Genomic DNA, 27,366 nt, shown 5'->3' on the forward strand with positions numbered 1-27,366 from the left:
TACAACAGTTCACAATACAAGCTGCTCAAAGGACTTTTATCAAGAACTGAAAAATTATCTAAAAAAAAAACTTTGGAGAATTTTTCTCACGGTCACACCTTGGTCGTAAATCAAAAAAAAACTGTTCATTTAAAAAAAAAAATTCACATTATTTATCTACAAATCAAAGTACTTGTAACAGAACATTAAAGTATGTATTTAAAAAAACATTTTGAAGAGCTTTTATTTCGAAAAAAAAAATAAAATGCAACTTTTAGAACACATCTGTGATCACACCATAAGAAAATTAAATAGGCCCTAAAGGACTGGTATCCAGGGCCGTAAAATAAAAAAAAATAAAAAAAAATTAAATACAAATCGTTGTGTTCATCATATTTTGTGGCCTTTTACTCAAATTCACATAGATTAATCAATTATTTTTAAAAAGGTTAGTCAACATCACAGGAGACCGAAGAGCTGGCAGTTACCTCGGACAAAGAATCAGTCTAGCCATTCAAAGAACACTGCCAGCAATGCGCGGAACTTCAATTGCTTTTATACAAGGCATAATATTGTACCTATATCAAATCCTTGAAAAGAGCAACCGCCGAGTTTCTTGCTGGTTCTTCTCGGTAGGAAAGGCAAAACCAGTGGTAGATGCTTTTGACGATTCAAAAGCACTTGTAAAAGTCTAATTGAATAAAAATATTTTGAATTTTGAATTATTTTTTTGAGTAACTTCGGAACCTTGCCTAAAGGGACTTCTTTTAATAATTTATTTTATGGCTGACATTTTTAATTTTGGCCATTTTAATATTGGCTGACATTATTCCATTATTTGACATTATTAAAATATGATAAACTAGCTGATGCCCGCGACTTCGTTCGCGTGGATGTAGGTTTTTTAAATTTTCGTGGGAGCTCTTTGATTTTCCGGGATAACAAGTAGCCTATGTGCTAATCCAGGGTATAATCTATCTCCATTCTAAATTTCAGCCCAATCCGTCCAGTAGTTTTTGCGTGAAGGAGTAACAAACATACACACATCTAACTTATGGTTGAATCATTGCAATTGCTGTTACTGGGTTGAGTACTCAGATCAGAGAGCAGATAATTAGCTGACATAGTTCACTGTTGGCTAAACTTTCAAGTATTGGCTGACATTTTTCAAACATTGGCTGACATTGACACACAAAATATGATAAATTCCAAGATTCATGCTAGGAGGGTAGATCAGAAACTAAGACTCTAAGAACTTTCTGCTGTAACCACGTTTTTCACTGAGCGCTTGCTCCCAGGTCTTGCACACAGTACAATACAGCTGCATCACAGCTTTGGCGTCTTCTACTGAGCTGTGTTCTCCATGCTGGATCTCTATGCCGAGGATTTCTTTTGCTAGCCGCTTGAGCGATGGCGTGCTTCCCTTTGTTACCTGGAAAAAACAAATAAATCAATAAAGTCTTCTGCGTTGTGGTAATGGGTATAATCTTTTATAACAAAATTCCTCAGCCAATTTTGGACTTGCCTTTACACAGGTTCCAAAAAATCTATTAAAATTATATGCTCCTGAGAAAAGCATATTATACTATCGACGATTATGTAAATGATAAACAGCGTGGATTTGACCTGCAATTCGCTCCAGCAATGCACAGGACTTCAATTGCTATTTTTTATACGTGGCATAATATTGTATATCAAATCTTTGAAAAGAGCAACCGCCGAGTTTCGTGCTGGTTCTTCTCAGTAGGAAAGGCATTCCGAACCAGTGGTAGATGCTTTTGACGATTCAAAAAACTTGTAAAAGTCTAATTGAATAAAAATATTTTGAATTTTGAATTTGAATTTTTGCAGTAAAAAATTATATTGACTTTGCATTGCATGAGTTGTGATAGCTTAATGGACAAGTAAAAATATTTTTTTATCAAGATAAAGTTGAAAACTAAAAACCGAAAAATGTTAGAGTAAAATTGTTTTTCTGTTGCTTTGTAAATTTTAATGTTGTTGTACATTAATATTCATGAGCTCAGAATTTTCTCCTCTTTCATTTGACATCCCACTCGATACAACAGCAAAAAAAATTTTGGAGACCTCCACTTTTTTTGATCCATTAGGTCAATTTTTTCATATAAATATAGCCTGTCACACGGACCTTTATAACAAATCACTTGACACCTCCTTCATCAAAATCGGCCCAGTAGTTTAGGCGCTACGGTGGAACACATAGAATCTCGATACAAACATACATACAGTACAACCAAATTAATAATGCGCATGCAGATCTTCGCAAATTGTCGTATTCCAAATCATTGAATCGTAAGAGCCCTAAACAATGCACTTGCATTTTGCACCTTGTTATAAACAAATAGGAGTCAATATCATGTGTATCATACGACCGATGCCGAACAGTGACGAAGATTTCTATGCGCATTATTAATTTGGTTGTACTGTACATACTTAGACTGCTAAAATCATAACCCTTCCTTTTGGCTTTGCTGCGGTTGGGTAATAATAAGCATGGATTTGATTTACTCCAGTAATGCACATACATACAAGACTAGCTGATGCCGCGACTTCGTTGGGATGTAGGGTTTTTAAAAATCCTGTGGGAACACTTTAATTTTCTGGGATTAAAAGTAGCCTATGTGCTAATCCAGGGTATAATCTATCTCCATTCTTATTTTCAGTCCAATCCGTTCAGTAGTTTTAGCGTGAAGGAGTGACAAACATACACACACACACATACATACACACAAACTTTTCCTTTTATAATATTAGTGTGATTGTTGAAAATTCTTACTTTTCTAAACGGTTTGTACTTTGATGTGTCCCTTATGCTCTTCTTAGGATGGGAAAGGAACAGAACACTCAGATCATTCTTCAAGGAATGACCGACAAGTATCCTTCCTCGTAATATCTCCGCTACTTCCTTCTGCACTGTGGTGAAGTCCTCACCTTTCAGTAAATCCTCTTTTCTTATACCACTAGAGTAAAAATGAAAAAAATTAGTACTTAATATCCCACTGATTTCACTAAGGCTAAATGTGTTGTGTTAGCTACTATAAGTGTAAATTAAAATATTATAACACCCCCGACAAGTGAAGGTTACAGTAACTAGAAAAGAACTGATAACTTTCAAACAGCTGAACCAATTTTTTTGGATTACAGCTAAGAACACTCTCGATCGACCTTTCAACTAAAAAAAAACCAAATTTAAATCAGTTCATTAGTTTAGGAGCTACAATGCCACAGACAGATACACAGATACACACGTCAAAATTATAACATCCCTCATTTTGGGTAGGGGGTTAATAAAATACAACAAGATAATGTTGAAAACTTAAACCCAACTGCGGTTGTCTTAATAAACACTGAAATACTAGAATAAAATTGTTTTCCTGTCGCTTGGTATATTTTAATGTTGTTGTACATTTTTTTTTTTACTCCACTTTTTTTTCTGTTAGGTCAATTTTTTTCGTGTAAAATATAGGCTATGTCACCGAGATCTTTACAACGAATCAATTGACATATCATTCATCAAGATTGGTCCAGTAGTTTAGGCATTAAGGTGGAACACACAGAATCTGTAAGCAAACATACATACATAGACTGCTAAAATCATAACCCTTCCTTTTGGCTTTGCCACAGTTGGGTAAAATTTGTTTTTTTTTTTTTAATTTAATTTTTTTATTCAAATACAAGGTAAGTGATGATGTAAGAAATATTTCACCTAATTTTTGTTCTATAATCTACAACTTCCTCCCGAGGCTTGACAAATTTGTCGTATATGCAGTCGCCGAATTTGTTGACTAAAGACACTCTCGCCAGCATGTGGTCACCGCCTTCAAAACCTATGCCGACCATCTCACAATCCATTGCTATGAATTTAGTCAGTTTATTAGTCTTGTTTTTACTATCATTATTTTGGGTTTTACTACTCGTCGATTGTTGCTTTTTATGTTGAGTTTCACAGTTAGAGACGCCGTTCGTTTCTGTATTGTTATTCATCGATTTATTGCTAATATTTAAACTTTTCAAATTTTTCTCGTTGTTCGAAACGTCACTATTTTTTTTACGAGCCCTTCGAAAAATACCGGTGAAGTGGTCTTTTTTATCTTCAACTTTCTCGGTTTTCGCTTCCATGAGGTTGCTGGACAGTAATTTTTGCCAATTTTCGTCGATAACTCGTTTTATAAATGTTTGGTTAGGTTGGCTTGGCGTGTTCCTCTTGCGCTTTTTCGACTTTTCCGTCATATTTACATGGAAGGTTTGTTGTAATATAACTTTTAAAATGTATAGCAAGTAACCGATTACAACGTAAACGATATTTAGCAGACAGTTTACGATAATTAATAGAAAATAACACAGCTCGCTGAACAAAAATATGCCATTGCCCATTTGACAGAATTGACACACACAGACAAACCAAATAAATAAGTTAAATAACCCACCACAGACAAAATAGTAAGTTGAAAGAAATCCTACTAAAAAGATTAAAATTTAAGCTAAGGGCCATTTGCCTTTGAGTTACCCATTATCGTTAAACTTTTAATGAAACTTCATTATAAACACAGTAGGTTGTACAAGTTAGGGCTTAGCATTCAACAATGTGTGTATCAAACTTACAACTGCTTAACTAGATTTACGAACTTTTCATCCGAAATTTTTACTAAATCTTCGTCTTTTTCAACTGTGGTCTACGTCTTTTTAAAAATTCGAGCTGGCAACACTGGTCGAGCGTCAGTCAGTCGAGCGTCTTTTGTTTCTGGTCGGTGGTCGAGCGTGAAGTGTTTTGTGATTTAAGTGTTGTTTATTAGTTTTTAAAGTAATTTCGCTAGATTATAGTTTATTTAACGAGGTAAGTAAACAATTAATATGTATTTAAAAAGATTTCACCATAGAACACAACATTTAACTGTTTTCGGACACCGAAATGTTCGTCCAAAATGTTTTGGTAGTGTGAAATCGAATGTTATCTTCAGTTTTAATGTTTTTTTACTGTACTATATTATATTATTCGAAATTAATAAGTTACACTAGCTGTTAATCAACCGGACTTAGAAATAAAATGAGCACGGAAGACCAGCGCTGTGCCTGCGTTCCCGACACGGGCGCAGCAAATGCTGAGTGGAGTCAATTTTGGCACCACACACCACCACACATTTCATATTTTATTTATTTTAAGTTAAATTTTTGTTGGTACCAAATAAACAGTTTTTCTTTCTTTTCTTTCTTTCAAAATTTGGTTTATCAAGCAAGGATTGCGAATTTCAAAGAGACTCTTCTCGTAAGCAACGCTTGGCATGGTATAGGCGTTTGGCTTGGGGCACACAGCGTGATCTGGATATCCGGGCCGAGTTATTCACTCGTAACCTCAAATGAACCGCTATGCTTCAAGACGGCTCGCCTCAGTACTGGCTCAGTACATAAAAGAGGCTACTCTTACAAACTCTTTTTCAAGTCATGTCCTACCCAACACTAGTCACCCGGTAGTTGACACATTTTATACGTAACATTATATTATATTATAATATAAGGCTATTTTAGTTTTTTTTTATTATAAAATAAATTAAATTATAAGCTTATTATATTATATATGAAAAAGTTGGTAATCACACTATCACACTAATATTATAACGGAGAAAGTTTGTATGTGTGTGTGTGTGTGTGTGTGTGTGTGTATGTTTGTTACTCCTTCACGCTAAAACTACTGGACGGATTGGGCTGAAATTTAGAATGGAGATAGATTATACCCTGGATTAGCACATAGGCTACTTTTTATCCCAGAAAATCAGAGAGAATGAGAATTTTAAAAAACCTACATCCACGCGAATGAAGTCGCGGGTATCAGCTAGTAACACTAATAACGTACGAATAGGTATGACAACCCTGCATGTTTTGTATGTTTTTACTAGCTGATGCCCGCGACTTTGTTCGCGTGGATGAAGGTTTTTAAAAATCCCGTGGGAACTCTTTGATTTTCCGGGATAAAAAGTAGCCTATGTGCTTATCCAGGGTATAATCTATCTCCATTCTAAATTTCAGTCAAATCCGTCCAGTAGTTTTTGCGTGAAGGAGTAACAAACATACACACACACACACACACACACATACAAACTTTCGCCTTTATAATATTAGTGTGATGTGATGTTAATGGTGCGACTGGTTTACAGCTTGGAAAATGCCTCCAAAAAAGCAAAAAGGGACACGCAAAAGACCGCACAGTGCCCAAAAGCTGTCATATCCCACAAAGTATGTACAAATTATATATTTTGGTTTTTTTTTTTGTGACATCACTTATTTAGAGGATTCATACATACCCGTTGAGTCCAATTTTGAGAAATTTTGACCATTATAATTTTTTTAATCTTTGCATTTACTTAAAAACTTATTTATATTTAAAAAAAAAAACGATATTTCCGTTCTCGGCGAGGCCTCGGCTAGTTATAGTTTCCTAGTTCAATTTTGTACTCCCATGTTTCAAGCTTATTTTATTGAAAATTATAATAATTAACTTTAGATTTTTCGAATTAACTTTAGAACGAAATGCACGAGAAGAAAGGTTAACTTTTTAAGAGGGGTCTCTCTGTCACTCGCTTCATACAAACGTAGTTCCAATTTCATTTGAATATTAAGCAACCAAAGTCCATGAAATTTTGCAGACATATTCTAGAAACTAATATCTATGTCTGGTTTTCCAGATTTCTGTTAAAATATTCGGTTTCAAAGTGACGCGGTCTTAAAAATTTACATACAAATCTTTGAGCCCCTGTAATTTTAAAACTACATATTTTTAGAAAAATCTAAAACACCACAGACACAGATATTAGTTAGCTTCTTCAGGAGATTTACTGCGAGCAAGAACAGCTGTATCATCCGCAAATGTAGCCACAGTGACATCGTCAATTTGAGGTAGGTCACTTGTATAGATTGTGTAAAGCACAGGACCTAGCACTGAGCCTTGTGGCACGCCAGCTGTGATTGGGTGAAACGGTGAAGTGTATTCACCTTCTTTGACTTGAAATATTCTATCAGTCAGGTAGGATTTCAATAGACCGAAGAATGTATGAGGTAGTAGCGATTTAATTTTGAATAGTAGTCCTGTATGCCACACTTTATCAAATGCTTGCTGCACATGGAGGAAAGCAGAAGAGCAGTATTCTTTGTGTTCCAGTGCATCTCTTATTGTTCTGCATACCCTATGTACTTGCTCAACAGTTCCATGATGCTGCCGGAAGCCAAATTGATGGTCTGGGATGATACATCTTGAGCAGAGTTCTTTCATAAGCCTTTGCAACACAACTTTTTCACAAATTTTTGATATCACCGGTAATAAACTGATTGGTCTGTATGAGGTTAACAGAAATCTGGAAAACCAGACATAGATATTAGTTTCTAGAATATGTCTGCAAAATTTCATGGACTTTGGTTGCTTAATCTTTAAATGAAATTGGAACTACGTTTGTATGAAGCGAGTGACGGAGAGAGCCCTGTTAAGTTTCTTTAGCATGCCTTTGAACTCAAAAGGGTTGTTGGATTTTTTGTTGTGAGGTGTCCTTGGATTCGTCTTAATTGCAAAACTAGCACTCGGTTCTTATAGAGCAACTTTTATGTTCAGTTCGGAATCGGCGAGTGCAGAGCCCAGTACTTTGGGTCCATCAAGTTTGCCAGCTAGCTCGGAGCCAGCGACATCAATACGGTAAAATCTTTTTTTTTTTTTAATTATATAGACTAGCGCTTGGCTGGAATCAGACCTGCTAGCAAGTGATGATGCAGCCTAAGATGGAGCGCGCTTGCCTAGAAGTTGCCTATTCACTCTATTTTGACTTGAAGGTACCCATATTATAGGTAGAAGGGAAAACTGACAATCAAAAAAAATCAACACAAGAATGCTTTAAATATTGAACACACGGCATTTTTATCGGATTTTATATATTTTTTCAGCTTGATGGATGAATCTAAGCTTGTGCGGGCGGGGAAAACCCAATTTAAGAAACAAGTCGCCAAGTTGTCCCTGGAGCAGCGGACCCACTTGGCAAACATGAAGGACCTGAAGGAAGTGGGGAAATTCATGCTACCTGACGCTCCGAAGTCAAAGTTAGACTTTTGTATATCTCTATGTCACTGGAAAATAATACGTAACCGTAAGTTAATTAACTTCCTAGTCAGATGAGAAACAGATTTTTTTAAAGGATTGAAAATAATAACAACTAGCTGATGCCCGCGACTTCGTTCGCGTGGATGTAGGTTTTTTTTAAATTCCCGTGGGAACTCTTTGATTTTCCGGGATAAAAAGTAGCCTATGTGCTAATCCAGGGTATAATCTATCTCCATTCTAAATTTCAGCCAAATCCGTCCAGTAGTTTTTGCGTGAAGGAGTAACAAACATACACACACACATACAAACTTTCTCCTTTATAATATTAGTGTGATAATTCAAAAATTTCAAACCCTTAAAATAGCTTTTACTAATTAGAAAGTTGATCAATTTACGGTTTGTATTATTTTCCGGTGACATTTAAATATAGCCTAACTTTTTTTTTTTTTTTGAGGGGTTGCCTTATCATGCGATCAGTCTATTGCCTTATCATGTGGACTATGAGCAGATTGGTTGGAGGAAGTTGGCGTTCGTTAGGAGAAAACTTCCCCAGCGGGAAAACTCCATAAGTCTCAGCTAAATGTCTAGTATATGCTTTCTCTTTAATCGACGGATTGCCTGTGGCATTGTCAGCTGCACTGCCAGGCGATTTGGGTGGTTAGTAAGCCTTGTTTTGTAGTTGCAACTATAAGTTAGAATTTCTTCCTTTACTGTGTTAATGTTTAAGTGCTCATGAATTTCCGATATTTGTAGGAACCATGGCGCGTTGGACAGTTGTTTCAAAATATAATTTTGAGCTCTTTGTATAATTTGAATATTGGAGTTGCATGCTGATCCCCAAAGTTGTATGCCATATGACCATATTGGCTTTATTATTGCTTTGTATATCAGTAACTTGTTGTCTAGAGAGAGTCTGGAGTTCCTTGAGAGCATCCAGTACAGTCCTCTATATCTATGATAGATCTCATCCCTCTTTATTTGGACATGTTTCTTCCAGGTTAGCCTTCTATCTAAGTGCATTCCCAGGTACCTAACGTTGTCGCTTTGTGGTAGCTGATTGTTACGCAGCGAGACCGGAGGACAGTTTCCTCGACGAAGAGTAAATGTTATATGGACTGATTTTGAAGCGCTCGTTTTTATCCTCCATTTTGACAGCCATTTGTCAATCTCATTTAGTCCACGTTGCAGAATAGCTGAAGCTTCTTCAGGAGATTTACTGCGAGCAAGAACAGCTGTATCATCCGCAAATGTAGCCACAGTGACATCGTCAATTTGAGGTAGGTCACTTGTATAGATTGTGTAAAGCACAGGACCTAGCACTGAGCCTTGTGGCACGCCAGCTGTGATTGGGTGAAACGGTGAAGTGTATTCACCTTCTTTGACTTGAAATATTCTATCAGTCAGGTAGGATTTCAATAGACCGAAGAATGTATGAGGTAGTAGCGATTTAATTTTGAATAGTAGTCCTGTATGCCACACTTTATCAAATGCTTGCTGCACATGGAGGAAAGCAGAAGAGCAGTATTCTTTGTGTTCCAGTGCATCTCTTATTGTTCTGCATACCCTATGTACTTGCTCAACAGTTCCATGATGCTGCCGGAAGCCAAATTGATGGTCTGGGATGATACATCTTGAGCAGAGTTCTTTCATAAGCCTTTGCAACACAACTTTTTCACAAATTTTTGATATCACCGGTAATAAACTGATTGGTCTGTATGAGGTTATTTCTTGAACGGGTTTACCAGGCTTTGCTATCATTATAATTTGCGAGACCTTCCACAGAGCTGGGAAATAACCAACACGAATGATGCCATTAAATAAAATGGTGAGGAACATAATACCTTTTCGCGGTAGTTCCGATAGGACTCTTTTATCAATTAGATCAAAACCAGGCGCTTTCTTGCCATCCATATGTTTTATTATGTTAATAATCTCATTTGGGTTGGTTGATATAGCCTAACTAAGCTTTATTTTTGAATAATGTTTTTCTTTCAGAAAGGGAAAAGGAAAGGGGAAGGGCAAGAGTAAAGCAGACGCAAAGCGATGGGTGCCCTGCCCACTCTTACCTGGCGTGCCGCTTACCCCACCTCCGAAAATTCCACAACCATGGGAAAAACGTGTTCACGGTCTGTTCTAAACTTTTTTGTTTTAAAAATTATCATATCATTTATCATTCATATTAGTAAACTAGCTGTGCCCGCGACTTCGTTCGCGTGGAATAGTGACCGCGCTTTATATTATAGCCACGGACGCTCAGGCGCGAGGCGTGTAGTACGTACTCGGTACGTTAAAAATGTTCGCCGTGATTCTTTAAATTGACATAACTTTTTCATTTATGAACCGATTGACATGAAATAAATACTAAATGCTAAGTGAAGCTTACTACAATATATTAGTGAAAACCGTATCTAAATCGAATTAGCCGTTTCTGAGATTAGCGTGCACAAACACACAGACAAACAGACAAAAAAAAAATTAATTACAATTTCGGGTTCGGCATCAATATAATAACAACCCCTGCTACTTTTTTTTATATATTTCCATTGTACAGACACCACTTTTCTACAATTTTATTATATGTATAGATTATCATTGGCTTCTTAAACCCAAAAACGGAAGATGTGGCGGGCATGGCGAGGCAGCCTCCCTTAACCAGCACTGAGCCTTTACCGGATAAGTCTGATGATATGCACAGAAATCTGTTTTTGCGCTTGCTCACACAGCACTCTACACTGCACCTACTGTCTTTATTTCAGAAAAGACTAAGGCAGTTACAATTTCTTTCCTCATAACTGTTTCGGAGCCTATAACGGGTAGACTGAAATTATATTTTGCTTTAACTCACGCAGTACTTTGCATTGTACTTTCTTCCAGAAACGGCCGAGGATGGCGAATTCATTGAGGGCTCGCCTCCCCATAATCCATCCATGCCATCCATGGATCATGGGTTAGGTAAGAAAGTTAATTATTGTGCTTCGTTTAACACAAAATTCGTAAGACTTATGACTATTATTATTTTAAGGCATCCCGGAAATCCCAATGGAGAAGGGCACACTTCAACCTTGTACTCCTCCAGAAAGTACTTCCTCACTAGGAACGCCGCCTCAAGCGAAGTAAGTTTTTTCTTGCATTAAACAATATATTGGTTGTAAACCATTGTAAGATTTGGGAGAGAGCGTTATTTATATCGGTTTTGAAAATCAATGAAGTGTCGTCAGCAAATAACACTATCTCACAAATGTCCCTAGCGTAGTAAGAAAGATCATTTATATAAATTAAAAATAAAAGAGGTATTGGTATCGAGACCTTGGGCACACCCATTAGTAAGGAAAAGCGCCAGAAGAATCTGTACCGTTAATATTTTCTTTTTGGGTACTTTTCTGCCAATAAGATTTCAATAAACTTGATGAATCCTTTGAAACACCGTAATGTTCTAACTTGGAGAGCAAGATTTCATGATGGACACAGTCGGACGAGTCACACTTTTTAGAGAAACAAAATACTTTACTACTTTACTTACTTTTAAATTACTTTTTTGTTATTGACAGGAAAAGGAAATTACTATTCACGCCGTCCACAGGGATAATTCCGGCATTGGAGGCGCCTGTTAACCCTGTGGCGGTTCAGATAGAGTTTTTGGAATTTGCACCTGGTTAGTATTATATTTTTAAGTTTTTTTGAAGTGGTTATGGACATTGAACTAACATTTTTAAATTGTTTCAGAGTCTACCACTTCAGCAATGCCAGGATCTGGAAGAAGTGCCGCATCATACGAGATCGGTTAGTTACAAAATTTAAAATTTGATTGTTTTATGTGCTGCCTCTGTTATGTAAATAAAAAATATATAATTGCAGGAGTCGACGGTGATGTCGATGAGGAGATTGACGACAACGTTGAAAGTGACATTGACGAAGACGCCGACCTCATCGACCTTTCAGTGCGGGAGCGGAACGTTTTTGAATTCCCCACGGAGTTCGATGGTTCCGAGGATCCTGGCCTTGTGGAAGCGGTGCACGAACTGGACGCTGAAAATGATGTTCGTCTTCGGGCTCTGACTGAGTCCGAAGACTTCCTTAACTTTGATTGGCGGGGCAATGCTGATAACTTCAAAGGAGTTAGGGAAGAGTTCATCGGGCCCTCTGGCCCGACATTTGATATCTCTGGGCTAACTCCTTTGGAGATATTTGAGAAAATTTGGGATACCGATATCATAGCTCACATTGTCCGCGAAACCAACAAATATGGGCGCCAATTGCAGCTTAATAATGCCTCAAAACTCGGCTCCAGATTAAGTCGGTGGAAAGACACCACAGAGGACGAAATCTGGACGTTTTTTGGTATTATTATGCTGCAATCTCTCGTTGTAAACAATGTTGAGCGGGAATACTGGTATCCCAAATTGGAAGAGCTCCGAGTTGGGAATTTCGGGGAGCTCATGGGCTACAACCGCTTCCTACTTTTAAAAAGATGTCTACACTTCGTAGACAACACCTCCTTGCCCGCACATACCAACAAACTCCACAAAATCATGCCGGTAATTGAGCATCTCAATAAAAAATTCAGTTCTTTATACCTGCCTGAGCAAAATGTGGCAATTGACGAGTCGCTCCTTTTATGGAAAGGGCGACTCTCGTTCGCACAGTTGATTGCCACAAAACGGGCTAGGGTCGGTATAAAGAGCTATGAATTGTGCGAGTCAAGAACCGGCTATTTGTGGAACATGGAGGTGTATACGGGCAAGGGGCACGTCCACGCGCCGCAAGACGCACCACAAGAAGCGGATGTAACTCATGAGGATGAGCGGGGGAGTGCCACGTCTCAAATTGTATTTACTCTGATGAGACCCTTGTTCAATAGAGGCCATACTCTGGTTATGGATAGTTTTTATAACGCGCCTCTTTTGTCAAGGCTTTTAAAGGCTAAATACAAAACCGATACGATGGGCACTCTTCGGCTGAACAGGGACTTTGTCCCCAAGTCCCTAAAAGGGAAGAATAAAAATATTATGAAGGCGGGAGAGGTTTGTTTCAGCACAACCAAAGATTTGAGTGTGGTTGTGTGGTTGGATAAGAACGTGGTGGCGATGCTCTCTACGTATCACGACATCAAGGTCGGCGGAAAAGAAAAGTACGGCTACTTCAGGTACAAGCCTGAAGTAGTCTTAGACTATAACCTCTCCATGGGCGGCATAGATCACAAAGATCAAATGCTTCACGCCTACCCCGTGGAGAGGGTGCGCAACATGGTCTGGTACAAAAAACTTTTCCGCCGACTTTTGAACGTATCGATGCACAATGCGTATGTAATCTATACACACAACCACACTCAAATCGGAAATAGGGATTTCCGATTGCAGTTGGCACATCAAATACTGCAGAAGCACAAACCAACAGCCGTGCCTAGACCACCAGCGCGACCACCAGCGCGACCAGCCACACCGCCAGAAATGCATTTGCCATTAAAAAATGTGCGAGCGCAGCGATGCAAGTTGTGCCACGCTGCCAAAGTGCGCCGAACGACGGTGTGGAGGTGTGGCACCTGTGACGTCAACTTGTGCATTGAGGGATGCTACAGTGCTTACCACACGAGCAATAGGCACATTAAGTGATGATGCAGTCTAAGATGGCGGCGGGCTAACGTGGAAGGGGCACGGCAGTGTTGTGCTTCAACTTGTAATGCGGTCCTTCTTACATTCCTCATTTTAATTGCATTTCTTATAGAGAATTGTTTTTTTTTTTTTTTTTTTTTATTTTATTTTATGGCGTGGAGCTGCACCAGGTGGGCGCGATTTACTTCGCCAATATCGTGTGGGATTGAAGAGACACGAGAACGGTTGGTGATAGCTGAGACTTTCGGGTAATTTTATAAGTGGCAGGTTTTTTCAGAATATGTTAATTTATAGGGTTAGTTTCTAGCCTGGAACGACACAATATATAAAATACACACTATATTACATGGAGTTATAATTACAACTTAATATTATTATATTTAACATATTTACATAAAAATTTACAATATGGACTAAACACAGACATTAACAAACACTCAACATTTACTGGACGCGGGAATTTTGATGGAAGAACATCATAGAGAGGATGAAGGAGTTTAGGACAAGAAAAGAATATGTGAGAAACAGTACCTTCGTCTAAGCCACATTCACACAGGGAGTGATCTCTAACTCTGATCTTGCACAGGTGGACAGGTGTGCAGGAATGACCAAGGCGTAAGCGACAAATCGTAGAGGTAACCCACCTATCTGCATGTCTATGAGAGAAGAACCATGGGCGTCTTGGAATATCTGGTTGCACTGAGGCATAGAATTTTCCTTTAACCGCTTTTGATTCAATCCAGTATGAGTTCCAGGACTTGTCCAGATAAGTTTTTGACAATGCACCTAGATCTTGGGAATTATTTTTAAAATGTTCATGGGAACCCATTTGTATCGCAGCTTTAGCACATGAGTCTGCTGTTTCATTTCCTACAATGCCAGAGTGACTTGGGACCCAAACAAGTGTCAAATCTAATCCGTTTTGATGACAGGAGAACAAAGCCTCCCTGACCTCTAGAATAATGGGAAATCTTGATTTACTCCGGAATGGGTTTTCCTTGATAGATAATAAGCAGCTAAGGGAGTCAGTAAAAATAACAGTTTGTTTCATGTTATGGGAGCGGGTAAACAGGATTGCTTCTAATAAGGCAACGGCCTCCCCTGTGAACACCGAGGACTCAGGAGGACATTTAAACTGTAAAATGATTTTAAACCTGGGAACCCAGCAGGCTGCACCGACACAACTTTCTGGAGACATCTTTGAAGCATCAGTGTAGATAAGAAGGTGATTTGACCAATTTTGATGAACTAAGCTTTGAAATTTTGAATTAGTATCAGGGGCTCCTTTGACCAAACCAAGATCAGTAACCACAGAGGGATTGAAAATCAGGGCTTTATATGCTGTGGAGAATAGAGGATTCTTTGGTAAAGATAACAAGGGATGAGGGAGATTGGTAAATTTACGGAAACTATCCAATAGATAAGAAGAAGGATTGCGTGGGCTAAGGACTTGCGACAACTGTTCTAATTTGGTCCACAGTGGGTGAGAGGAAAGCTGTAACATTTTGCTGACAAAGCGGTCACATAGGTATTGACGCCGGAGATGTAAAGGAGGATCAACACATTCAACTTGTAGAGCGTTAGTGGGGGAAGACTTCATTGCACCCAGGATGATTCTGAGGCAACGATATTGAATTTTATTTAACTTCTCAGATACAGTTTTATTTAAGGGGTCTAAAACAAATGAGCAGTAATCAATGTGGCTACGAACTAAAGCATTATATAAGAGTTTCAGTGAGTAGGCATGAGCACCCCACCAAACTCCCGCTACTGCACGTAGAACATTGATGCCCTTTTCACATTTATTGGTTATATATTCAGTATGAGCCAATCCGTTCAGTCTGTAATCGAGAATAATACCAAGGAACTTTGCCGTATCTACTAAGTTGATGGGTTGATCCTCATAACAAAAGCTAAAGTTAGGGATAGACCGCTTCCTCGTAAACACGACTGCCTGGCATTTAGCCACTGACAAAGATAGGCCATGGTCAGAGAGCCACTGCCCTAGATAATACAAAGCAGAGTTAAGACATTGGGATATTTCCTCTACAGATCCTGAGCTATGATAGAGGACAATATCGTCAGCATACTGCAGGATGTTACAAAAGTTATTTACAGACAGTTCTAGATCTTGGGTATATATGCTGTACAGCAGAGGACTTAGAACAGAGCCTTGGGGAAGACCTTTCCAGACTAGTCTGGGGGGAAGAGTGGATGACTGGTGTTTTACCACAACTGACCTGCCAGAAAGCAGGTTACATATGAAATGTATTATCCTCGGTGGTACACTCAGCTGGTGCAGCTTTTGCCTGAGCGACGGAAGAAGTACATTGTCATATGCAGAAGCTATATCAAGAAAAACACCCACAAGGTATTCACCCTTACCAAAGGCAGTCCGAATGTCTGTAGTGAGTATACTGAGACTGTCTGCAGTACTGAGACCCTTGCGGAAACCAAACTGCGAAGGGGCCAGTACTCCTCTGCTTTCCATTATCCACTCTAATCGGTTTTTAAGGAGAATCTCCGTAACTTTTGCTAGGGTGGACGACAGTGCAATAGGTCGGTATGAATTTGGATGTGATGCTATTTTCCCAGGTTTGAGGAGGGGGATAACTATTTGAGACTTCCAGGAATCTGGGATTATTCCTTTTTCGAAAAAACTATTAATCAAATTTAGAAAACAATTTTTAGATTTATTATTTAAATTTACCAAAAAAGAGTAGGGCACACCATCTTCCCCAGGGGTTGAATCTTTCAGACCACTGAGAGCAATCTGAAGCTCTGAAAAGGAAAAGGGGGCATCCATTTCGCCCATAATGGGTGCTGGTGTAGAAACTGGAAAATCGTCCTGATGGGGAACATACGGGGGAGCGAGTTTGTCAGCAAAAATGCTAAGCCATTCAGATGGATTGTTGGAGCTAGGATCACAGTGGTTGAGGGTTCTGCGGAATCTTCTTATGTTTTGCCAAACAATTGAAGAAGGAGATCTAGGGCTAAGTGATTCACAGAACTTAGTCCAGCCAAACTTTTTCTTTTTTGACACCATTCTTTTTGTTTTAGCGTCAATATGTTTGTATTTAATAAAATTCTCTTCTGTCATATGAGCGGTGTACTCTTTCTCTGCTGCCACCCTCTGGTTAAACAAATCTTTGCATTCCCCATCCCACCAGGGAGGGGAAGGCAAATGATTTGAAACAGAAAGATTTTTACGAGGAATATTGGAGTCGGCCGAAGAAATAAGAGATTTGACAAAGAGATCATAGTAAGTCAAGAGGTTTCCATCACACGAAAGGTCAGGTAGAGAGTCCATCAAGTCATCTACAGTTTGAGCATAGCGAGACCAATCTACTTTCTGTAATTTATATTTTAGCAAAGGTTCAGGGTTGGAGGTAGGGATTGATCTATTGTTTAGAGTTAAGATGATTGGGAAGTGATCGCTACCATAGGTACTGGGAAGAGTTTGCCAGGATAGCTGAGATGCAAGGGAAGTCGAAGAAAGAGATAGATCTACTGCTGATTTTGGGTTCTGATTGGGATAAACTCTACGAGTCGGAGAGCCATCATTCAGGATACAAAGGTTCATATCCTCAAAGATGTCAATCAACAATGAAGCGAATCCGTCACAGTTATAACACCCCCACAAAGTATGGTGGGCGTTAAAATCACCCATAATAACAGTTGGACTGGGAAGAGAAGCAAGGATAGTTTCAATTTCTGGAATCAGGGATGGGTTTGGGTGAGGGATATATAAAGAGAGGAAGGAAATATTTACAGCTCTCACAGCAACAGCATTAATCTGATTACTGTGAGGGGGGATAGGAAGAGAAGAAAAGGAAAGATTGTGCCGAATGAATATGGCACTACCTGCATAGCCGTCATCCCTGTCATCCCGCAGACAAAAGAAACCAGGAATCCGAAATCGGGCTCCAGGCCTCAGCCATGTCTCCGAGATGGCGATTATGACGGGTCTATGCAAATTAATTAAGGAAATAAGGTCTTGTTTTCTAGGTCTGATGCTTTTACAGTTCCATTGTAGTAGAGCTGTTGGGGCCGTTATTTAAAATTTTGAAAAGACGGGAAAGGTTTTGGGCAACGTTGGGCGGTAGTGGGAGTTCGCTGCATGGAGCAACGATGCTCAGGAGCAAAGCGGAAAGGTTTTCTAACATTTTCCCTTGGGAAGGAGGGAAGTCGGGTTGACTGTTGCCAAGAGCACAGCCATTGGGTTGGGAAGAGGGTGGGTTGTTAATAACAGCTTCGTGAGCCTGTTTATCATAACCCTTTGGTAAGGGAGCACGGGGGCGAGGAGAACGGATAATTGTTTCCCGATAAGATTTTTTGGGAGTGGTACTAGGACGAGATGAGTTTGATGGATGAGAGGAGTTAACAGGACGTGGAGAAAATGTAGGAGAGGAGAACAACTCCCTTGTCATCTCAGCATATGACCTGCGGACTGGGGGAAACCGAGAAGATGCTTCAGCGTATGATACATTGTCCTGAGCCATAACCGATTTAATGCTTTGTTGTCGTGAAAACTCCGGGCAGTCCTTACTTGATGCAAAGTGGCTACCTGAACAATGCAAGCAGGTAGCATTTGCTAGTAAAACATCGCAAGTATCTCCTGTGTGGGGCTGGGCGCACCTGTAGCACCTGGGCTTGGACCTACACTGTGTCTTAATGTGACCAAAACGGCAACAGTTAAGGCACTGAATTGTGGGATATTTGTATGTTTCCACAGGGAGCGATGTGTAAAAAGAGAAAATTCGGGTCGGGAGCGTCTGGCCTCTAAAAGTTACAACTACCGACTGGGTGGGCACCCATTCAGTAATGCCTTCGTTGATGGTCTTTCGGTTGAGACGACGGGCTTTCAGGATCTCTCCACAGCCAGCCGGCAGAACAACAGAGTCGACAAATTCCTGCATTGACCAATCTACTGGAACGCCACGTACTAAACCCATCCTAGTTATATTAAATGTGGGAATAATTGCTTTGTATTTTGAGAGTGGGAGTATAGGGCTGACCAAAAAGTCGTTAGCTGCTTGGGCAGTACTAAACTCCACGCTAATTTTATTGCGTCCCACGCTCTTTACACCATCATTGATAATATTTGTGAATTTGTTAGTATGCAAAAACTGACCGAATTTAAGCGCACGGATAGTTACCCCTGCGGATGGGTCTGCGACGTCTCTCGAGACGTGAACAATGAAGGGACCTTTGTCGTCTCTTAAATAACTTTTAGGGCCTTCGGCGAAGGAAGGGTGAGTAAACAATGTTTGTATGGATGGTTGGGTTGAATTTATGCCCTGTTTTTTACTGCTATCTGCAGCAGGCTCATCTGTTACGACAGGCCGCTTCCGGGAGGAAGCCGCCTGTCGAGACGCGTTACACGCATCTTTGTTTGGTGACCCATCAGGGTCTGGGGGCTCCGGAGGGGGGTCCACCTCCATTCTCAACACTCACAGTTAGTTCCACCACCAAAAAACACTAGTAAAACACAAAAACCGGCTACTTTTAACAAAAAAAAACACTCCGAGAAAGCACCGCACGTGCGTCAGCAAACGCCAACACAGACGAAGTCCTAGAGAATTGTTAAAATAACCTCTAATTCTTTGTTTACCTTTTCGAATGTCAGTTGTCATTTTTCCAAAATGTAACTCTTTTTAGTGAAAATTTAAACCTCTCTCGCCATTAGGAGTAAAATTTTAATCATTTTCCAACAAGGAAATGATTAAAATTTTAACCAACATTTTCTTGGAGCTCTTCCTCCCTTGCCCCACCGTTTCACATCTTTTATCTCAACTTTTGATAATTTGTCATGCGGAATTTTCTTTAAAAATATCACCATGGATCGTGAATGAAAATCACGCGTTAGAATTTATATCGGATCCCATCCCAAGAATTGTCCGATGGAATACTGCTTTCAGCGTGGTAAATTGGTTATATATTCATCATATGCCTAGCAGATTGTATATTTTGACAATTTGTGATAATTTTCTTAATTTATTTTCATAACCTTAAATTTTTGATCAAATCTGTTCATAGTCCACCGACTGATTGCAGATGGAAGAGAGATGAAAGGAAAAAAAAAAATTTTCATAACCTCGTTATGAAAATGTGGCCATGTCGCTCAGTTTACTCTTAAGTATTTTATTTTTTAAAATTTTTTGTAATGAGAATAAAATATAAAAATTAAGATAAGGCGAAGAATAGAATAGAATAGAATTATTTATTTGCATAATGTGTGTATATAAGATGATAATATATGATTACAAGGTTCAATACATTAGCCATAGTGGCATACAAATATTGTGTTAGTTATATCTACATGCGGTTCGTTAAATGAAAAAAAAAAAAAAACAAATCAGACATTGAAATTGAAAGAACGAAGGGACGTTATTATATATTTTCGTTTTTTTTTTTGTAAATAAAACATCTGATAAAATTCTGGAAACTTCATAAATTTATTTTAAATTCTAAATATAATTCTTTGATTTTATTCACCAATATATACATTTGTCGGCTCGAACAGAGAGACCACGGCTAGGTAGGCCAAATCCCTGCCTTGAGATTAAAAGTTCAAGCTTCGGCAAGACTATCCGAGCATATTTATATCCGGCTGGCTGGCGCCCGAAGGTTTTCTTGTATTTTAGGGGAAGACCATCCTCCTCCCCTTTCTATTTTGTCAGCTGGAAGAAAGAATTCAAATTTTTTATTTACTTAATTTACATTACCATTCTTTAATTTTAAATTTTTTTTTTAATTTTTCACCCGCCTATTGGGGTGAAAAATTTATTTCTTACAAACTTTTTATACAGGAAGACTTTTTTTTTTGGTGGTTCTGTATCGTTAGAACATATTTCCAGTAATAAATTTGCACTTTTTTTTTGAAAAAAAAATTTTTTTTACCCTAAAATGAGCAAATCATGGTCATACTACAGTTTTACGATAATATCCACCCAAACTACTCACCAACATAATTAACTTTCACGGTCGAGGTAAATTCTCTAAAAAAAATTTAAAAAATATTTTCACGATTCCGGATATAAGAATTTTTTTTTAAATCCTTTGTAGAATCACCTCAAGATAGTTTTTAAGTCACCGGCCCGGGTGTAATTGTGACTACGAACAGTAGAGTAATTTACGGATCACGCACTCAGTGTGTACCTACCTCAATAGCGTGATGCACCTGTAAATGACATCTGATATTGACATTTAACTATAAGACCTTGTAAGATTAAATAATTGCAACATAACTAAATTAAATTCATACAGTAACTATTTTAAATATTTTATTCTATTGACAGAGACTTAATCAGACCATGACAGCAATTATTTAATACTACTATACTTTGACCATATCTTTATTTTGTACTAATCTTGCTTTATAATACATTCTAGTCAACATTCTCATAATATAATAATATATAAGAATACAAATGAATAATATTTAATATCTAGTAATGATAATTTTAATAATTTTAATCCTATTCTTATTGTATCTTTAATATTAACCATTTTACTGTACCTAAAATTGTATTTGCCATGCCCTGACAGGGTCTCATGTATTTAGCTTTTAGCTTTAAGCACCCACCATCAATTAATGTAAATGTACATGAAAGCAAATAAATAAATCTGAATCTGAATCTGAACCTACCCTTTACGCCCAACATCTGGTGATAGATTTTTTGTTTATTGTTGGTCTTAAGTTTTTGTATGTTACAATATACAAGTGTGCCACGTTTATGGAAAGGGCATTAAAACTTTAATGTATAGTAATCTTTGATGTTGTATTGTATAGCATGTAGAACAAAAAAATCAGATAAGCGAAAATGATTTCATTGTGTAAATGGGAACTGTTGCACTAATTTTCATATTTCTAGTTATTGGTGGATGCTATTGCCAAGATTTTTGTTAACTTTGTAAGAATATTAGACTAGTTGTATTGTTTCACTTACAAATTAGACCCAGAACTGGTATTTGTGAATCTTAGACTCTCTAAGTTTAAAACCAATTATGCCTGGCGGCGCCAGATTATTGTACAGAATCAAAGTGCTGTAAATAAATATTTTTGTATAGACAAGTGTATATTTTTATTTATTGCCTTATTGCCTGATATCTAATTAACGTAATTTGAAGTTATACACCCATGTAACACCCTAGGTCACCGCTTTAAAATACAAGGATTTATCACACTAATATTATAAAGTCGAAAGTTTGTATGTGTGTGTGTGTGTATATGTTTGTTACTCCTTCACGTTAAAACTACTGGACGGATTTGGCTGAAATTTGGAATGGAGATAGATAATACCCTGGATTAGCACATAGGCTATTTTTTATCCCGGAAAATTAGACAGTTCCCACGGGATCTCGAAAAATCTAAATCCACGCGGGCGTCAGCTAGTTTTTAAATACAAGTGGCCCTCCGAAACGCGCTATCTCCATATTTATCGCATCGTAATACTACACCAGCGTCGCATTTTGAAAAACAAAAGACTGCATTCTTAGCTTCATTCCTAGTTAACGTAAAAAACAACACTTGACAGTCTCACATTATCAAGTTTAGTCACAATGAACGCTTTTATGAAAACCGAGCCGCGCCGGGCCGGCAGGCATCAGTAGAGTAAGGCAAAGCTCGGTAATACGATCGCGCCACGGGGCACGGGCAAGTGAGCGGATGATTATGAAATTGTATTGCTTTAGGTTAGTGTTAGATTAGTTTTATTCTTAATATTGCACCTGTAATTGACAACCATACTGAAATTATGTTGTATGTAAATTTTATTGTCATTTAACTGTATGGAAGTTGTTGGTGAAATAAATAAACTGCTAACAACTCATGCTTTTTCTCTCTCTCGTCTGGCTTTACAAAGATTAGCCAATGTCAAGTTTGTAGTTATTTGTAACAAGTTAGTTAAACTATACAAGTATGGACCCCGTCTGTGCCGGCGCTCGCCGACATACGCACGGCACCCCCTTAGTTTTACTGACTTCCCAGTTAGTTTTAACAAAAAAAAAAAAAACACTCCAAAAAGGCAAAGCACGCCCGCTAGCCAACACCAACACAGACAAAGTCATGCTTTATTCTACTAAAATGGTAGGATTTAGAGTTCGATGTATGGTAATACCGGAAGTCATTGAACTTGTCATAGACATAGACCAGAGACTAGACAACTTTTTTTTATAAAACTAATCGCGCATGTTGACTAGATTACGAGTCATAGAGCACAATCATAGAGGAAAGTAATGACGGCCAGTGGTAATGACATTATACAAATGTATACTCGCCCTAAAAAATATGTAAATAAACATGCGAGCTGTCATTTAGGAAACCCGCCGACGTGTTTTATTCAGTTCGTGGTGGGAGAATGGTGAAAATGAACAACAGTGGGACGGCCGCGAGTTACCGCCAGTGTATACTTTCTAATCGCCGCGATCGGTCTCGATATCACACGGATTAGTTACGCGCGAGTTTCCGATAGCGAGCTATGTCTTACGAGGACCTGTACTCCCGCCTGGCGGCCCATGGCCAGGAACATTTGGTCAAATACTGGCCGGAACTGTCCCAGGATGAGCGCGAACAGCTGGCGAGTGAAATTAATAAGTTGGATTTAGCGGAAATGACCGATATCTTCCATCGGGCTATGGAATCCACTAAAGTGATTTTAGAGAAAATCGATGACGATTTGAAGCCTATCCCCCAAACGCACTACGAATCTGTACCCGGTCTAACAGAGTCCAAGATCCAGGAGTACGAAAGCATAGGATTCAAAGAGATTTCTGATAGCAAAGTTGGTGTGTTACTGCTGGCTGGTGGCCAAGCGACGAGATTAGGTTTCGGACACCCGAAAGGAATGTACGATGTTGGTTTACCATCTAGAAAAACCCTGTTCCAAATTCAAGCTGAAAGAATTCTTCGTGTTCAACAAATGGCTGAAGAACACACCGGAAAAGCAGGTAATATCACCTGGTATATCATGACTTCCGAGCACACTCGTGCACCTACAGCAGAGTTCTTCAGAAACCATAATTATTTCGGTTTAAACGAAGAAAATATTGTTTTCTTTGAACAAGGACGTTTACCATGCTTCGATTTTGACGGAAAAATATTCTTAGACGAGAAATACCACTTGTCGTCAGCGCCTGATGGTAACGGAGGAATTTACAGGTCGCTTAAAAGCCAAGGTGTTTTGGACGATATCGTTAAACGGGGTATCAAACATTTGCACGCACATTCCGTTGACAACATCCTAATTAAGGTTGCCGATCCAATTTTCATCGGTTACTGTAAGACGAAAAATGCAGATTGCGCTGCTAAAGTTGTGAGGAAATCGATGCCAAGCGAACCCGTAGGAGTCGTTTGTCGTGTTAACGGATTTTATAAAGTCGTGGAATATTCCGAGCTTACAGACGAAGCAGCAGAGAGGCGTAACCCGGACGGTCAGCTCACATTCTCCGCTGGCAACATCTGTAACCACTATTTCTCATCCGAATTCTTACTAAAGATATGTGATTACGAATCAAAACTAAAACTCCACGTTGCCAAGAAAAAAATACCATACGTAGATTCAAACGGTATTAAGCAGAAGCCGTCGGAACCAAACGGTATTAAAATGGAAAAATTTATTTTCGATGTCTTCGAATTCGCTAAGAACTTCATATGTTTAGAAGTAGCGAGAGACGTTGAGTTTTCTGCATTGAAAAATGCTGATTCGGCTAAGAAGGATTGTCCATCGACCACCCGAGAGGATTTATTACGGCTTCACAGGAAATATATTCGTCAAGCCGGTGGTATTATCGAGGATGATATCGATGTGGAAATCTCTCCGTTGCTTTCGTACGGTGGTGAAAATTTGAAGGATATCGTTGAGAGCGTAGAATTCACCATGTCTCCATTCCATTTGAAGAGTACGCATGAGTCTATCACAAATGGTGTGAATGGGAAACATTAGTTGTATATACAGGTAAGTTCCTTTATAGCGTAGAGATGAAACTGAATAACTGACATTGTGCTGATTTTTATAGTTTTATAATATAACTGTAATAAGTTAATGCAGTGTCGGGTTAAACTGACTGGTTTTTGTGGCACTGAATGTAACATAAATGCCCTGTACATTTAAAGTAAAAAAAATTGAATTGAAATTTTTTTCTGCAGATGCAATTTTTTTTCTTACCATAAAGCTCCATTATGAATGGTGTAATGAAGTCATTGTTATGTATATAATTTTAATAATTAAATAAATAAGTACTCTGTTATTTTAAACTGATACAACTTTTTTTCTGTTTGTTCCCTTACTGACTGAGTTTTTTTAAATCTTATAACTTGCAGTAGAGTCCAGAAAATTAAAATCAAATAATAACTAATGAGTACATTGAAATTTTTAATTTATTAAAATGTCTGTGGAATAAATTATAAATTAATTCTGAAATACTTTATATACCTAATTGTATCAGTTTAAGGTATCAATGTCACATATGTTCCTTCCCATATACCTACCTAGATAATTTTTCTTTCAAAGTCAAAGTCAAAATCATTTATTCCAAGTAGGTAAAATTGTACTCTCTTTGATGGTCGAAATTGTTAAATTTGTACGATATAGTGGTGATAATTAATTACGTAACTTAAAACTAAAGCTGCGAGGGTTCCAAACGCGCCCAAGTCTGAGAAGAGCCCACAAAAAACTCACAATAATTTGTGAGAGTTACTTTTAACAAAGATGTCAGTTATTCAGTTTTCGTTCCACACTGGTGAATTGTGTACATTCTTATCATTTCCGCTAATGAATGCATAATATCTATTATACATTTTCTCGGGCAGTAATCAATTAATGAATATTATCTTGCCCATTGTAATTAAATTAACATGTTTTGTTATCATCACAATTATTTTACTTTTAAAAGAATTTGGTTATTCATCACATTATTTTACTTTTACAAGAATTTGGTATATTACATTTTATTAATTTTTGTGTAAATATTTTTTAAATATTAACTGTGAATTGGCAACATGTCCTATCTCAATTTTAAAAACTTTACTCTTCCGCGATCTGTGTTTCCTACCAATTACAATCCGGGTATCTTTAAAACAAGAGTGAATAGGCACCTAGGTAAACGCGTCCCATCTTAGACCACATCATCACTTTCCATCAGGTGTGATTGTGGTCAAGCGGTTGCCTATTAAAAAAAAAAAAAAACTTTAGGTACAGGTGAAGGAAAAAACTTTCCTCACACTAAAGTAGCGATAACCACCCTGGTGCAGTGGTGAGAGCTGTCTTATGAGCGGGAGGTCCCGGGTTCGATTTCCGGCAAGGCCAATTACGGAATTTATAATTCCTAAATTGTCTCTGGTTGGTCTGGTGAGAGGCTACGGCCGTGGCTACTAACCACCCTAGCCTTGTTACCAGATTGTAAGAGAAAAATGAAGATTTTTTCATTTTTTCAGTGAAATCGTCAAAATTTGAAATAGGATAATGTTGCCAGTTTCACAGTCGATATAATATTACTGTCATATATTTTAGGTCTCATTGTATATAAATTTCTATTATCGAAATAAAATTGTATAAAATATTTTCGTAAATGTACCTGAGTTTGCAAATTTTAAAAAAGACATTCTTTGAAAAAAAATCACAAATATTTTGGAAAAACTTAAAATAAATAATGTATAAATAGGGCAATTAAAATTAAGTAATTCGCTTTTTTTTTAATTAAGAGGCGCTAATTCTATTGTGACTAAATTCTAAAACTAAATAATTTTACTATACAATAAATTTCTGTAAATATTAAATTTGAATTTCATAATATACATTTTTCTTACAGTTTTTACAAAAAAAAAATTGTATATTATGAAATTAAAAATCAAATTAAGTTTTTAATTCAAATAAATTAGCACTAATTATGAATTTTAAAAATCGAATTGTATGTCATTCTTAGGGTTCCAAAATTCAAAATATTTTTATTCAAGTAGACTTTTACAAGTTCTTTTGAATCGTCAAAAGCATCTACCGCTGGTTCGGAATGCCTTTCCTACCGAGAAGAACCAGCAAGAAACTCGGCGGTTGCTCTTTTCAAAGCTTTGATATACCTACAATATACAACCGTACCCGAAAGGTGCCAACGAGACCCTATTTATAAAGCCTCCGCTGTTCGTCTGTCTGTCAGCGGGCTGTAACTCTTGAACCATGATTATATATTTAATGATTCTCTGATTCTTGCAATCGAATAACTAATTACCTATTATTTGACTTTTGGAATAGTCCGTCGTTTCGGAAAAATCATGTATTTTCCGTCTATTCGTAACTACATACCTACTTATATCATAGTTTTATATAAAATTTTATTTAGAACTAGCTGTTGCCCGCAGCTTCGCCCGCGTGGATTGGTCAGATCCCCTGCAGCATCAGGATTGAGGAGTTGGACTCCAAATTTTTTATGAAACAATGTCGCAAAGTTCCTCTATTGATTAAAAAAGAAATGACGCAAATCGGTTCTGAAATCTCGGAGATTTCGGTGTACATAGGTAGAAAAACACAACTCCCTTTTTGAAAGTCGGTTAAAAAAGTAGCCTATTTTACGCCCTGGTCAATCCTCTACTTGCCTGTGAAAGTCCCGTCAAAATCGGTTCAGCCGTTCCAAAGATTAGCCTTTTCAAACAGACAGACAGACAGACAGACAGACAGACAGACAGACAAA

At 38.0% G+C, this 27,366-nt stretch overlaps 3 protein-coding genes and 2 long non-coding RNA genes across 5 annotated transcripts; 2 read left to right on the forward strand and 3 right to left on the reverse strand.

Moving 5' to 3' along the window:
• Positions 1-1,024: 1,024 nt before the first annotated feature.
• On the reverse strand, positions 1,025-4,401 carry LOC123879583 (RNA exonuclease 4-like). Its single transcript, XM_045927378.1, has 3 exons — positions 3,707-4,401; positions 2,777-2,960; positions 1,025-1,411 (listed from the first exon to the last, which is right to left on the reverse strand). Exons 1-3 carry the CDS (start codon positions 4,372-4,374, stop codon positions 1,220-1,222), a joined length of 1,044 nt encoding a protein of 347 aa, XP_045783334.1. The 5' UTR covers positions 4,375-4,401; the 3' UTR covers positions 1,025-1,219.
• A 342-nt stretch (positions 4,402-4,743) lies between these two features.
• Positions 4,744-13,683, forward strand: LOC123879315 (piggyBac transposable element-derived protein 4-like). The gene is made up of 10 exons (XM_045926959.1): positions 4,744-4,834; positions 6,150-6,228; positions 7,595-7,675; positions 7,921-8,073; positions 10,070-10,200; positions 10,949-11,026; positions 11,097-11,187; positions 11,623-11,726; positions 11,798-11,854; positions 11,930-13,683. Exons 2-10 carry the CDS (start codon positions 6,158-6,160, stop codon positions 13,681-13,683), a joined length of 2,520 nt encoding a protein of 839 aa, XP_045782915.1. The 5' UTR covers positions 4,744-4,834; positions 6,150-6,157.
• A 7,027-nt stretch (positions 13,684-20,710) lies between these two features.
• LOC123879591 lies at positions 20,711-21,754 on the reverse strand. Its single transcript, XR_006799032.1, has 2 exons — positions 21,335-21,754; positions 20,711-20,848 (listed from the first exon to the last, which is right to left on the reverse strand). It is a non-coding gene; the product is annotated as an uncharacterized LOC123879591 (long non-coding RNA).
• Positions 21,755-22,938: 1,184 nt separating this feature from the next.
• Positions 22,939-24,759, forward strand: LOC123879568 (UDP-N-acetylhexosamine pyrophosphorylase). Its single transcript, XM_045927348.1, has one exon. The coding sequence runs from the start codon at positions 23,166-23,168 to the stop codon at positions 24,627-24,629; it is 1,464 nt and encodes a 487-aa protein (XP_045783304.1). The 5' UTR covers positions 22,939-23,165; the 3' UTR covers positions 24,630-24,759.
• A 93-nt stretch (positions 24,760-24,852) lies between these two features.
• LOC123879594 lies at positions 24,853-26,104 on the reverse strand. Its single transcript, XR_006799035.1, has 2 exons — positions 25,110-26,104; positions 24,853-25,037 (listed from the first exon to the last, which is right to left on the reverse strand). It is a non-coding gene; the product is annotated as an uncharacterized LOC123879594 (long non-coding RNA).
• Between the last annotated feature and the right edge of the window lie 1,262 nt (positions 26,105-27,366).

Source organism: Maniola jurtina, chromosome 28, assembly GCF_905333055.1.
Source record: "Maniola jurtina chromosome 28, ilManJurt1.1, whole genome shotgun sequence".
NCBI classification, from domain to species: domain Eukaryota; kingdom Metazoa; phylum Arthropoda; class Insecta; order Lepidoptera; family Nymphalidae; genus Maniola; species Maniola jurtina.

Bases quoted from the DNA above. Each gene is read 5' to 3' on its own strand.
- LOC123879583 (XM_045927378.1), bottom strand. From the start codon at position 4,374: ATGGGCAATGGCATATTTTTGTTCAGCGAGCTGTGTTATTTTCTATTA. The intron at 2,961-3,706 runs GTGAAATATTTC...TTTTTACTCTAG, and splicing joins GATTATAGAACAAAAATTAG to TGGTATAAGAAAAGAGGATT. The intron at 1,412-2,776 runs GTAAGAATTTTC...TGTTTTTTCCAG, and splicing joins AGTACAAACCGTTTAGAAAA to GTAACAAAGGGAAGCACGCC.
- LOC123879315 (XM_045926959.1), top strand. From the start codon at position 6,158: ATGCCTCCAAAAAAGCAAAAAGGGACACGCAAAAGACCGCACAGTGCC. The intron at 11,188-11,622 runs GTAAGTTTTTTC...TGTTATTGACAG, and splicing joins GGAACGCCGCCTCAAGCGAA to GAAAAGGAAATTACTATTCA. The intron at 11,727-11,797 runs GTTAGTATTATA...AAATTGTTTCAG, and splicing joins GTTTTTGGAATTTGCACCTG to AGTCTACCACTTCAGCAATG.
- LOC123879568 (XM_045927348.1), top strand. From the start codon at position 23,166: ATGTCTTACGAGGACCTGTACTCCCGCCTGGCGGCCCATGGCCAGGAA.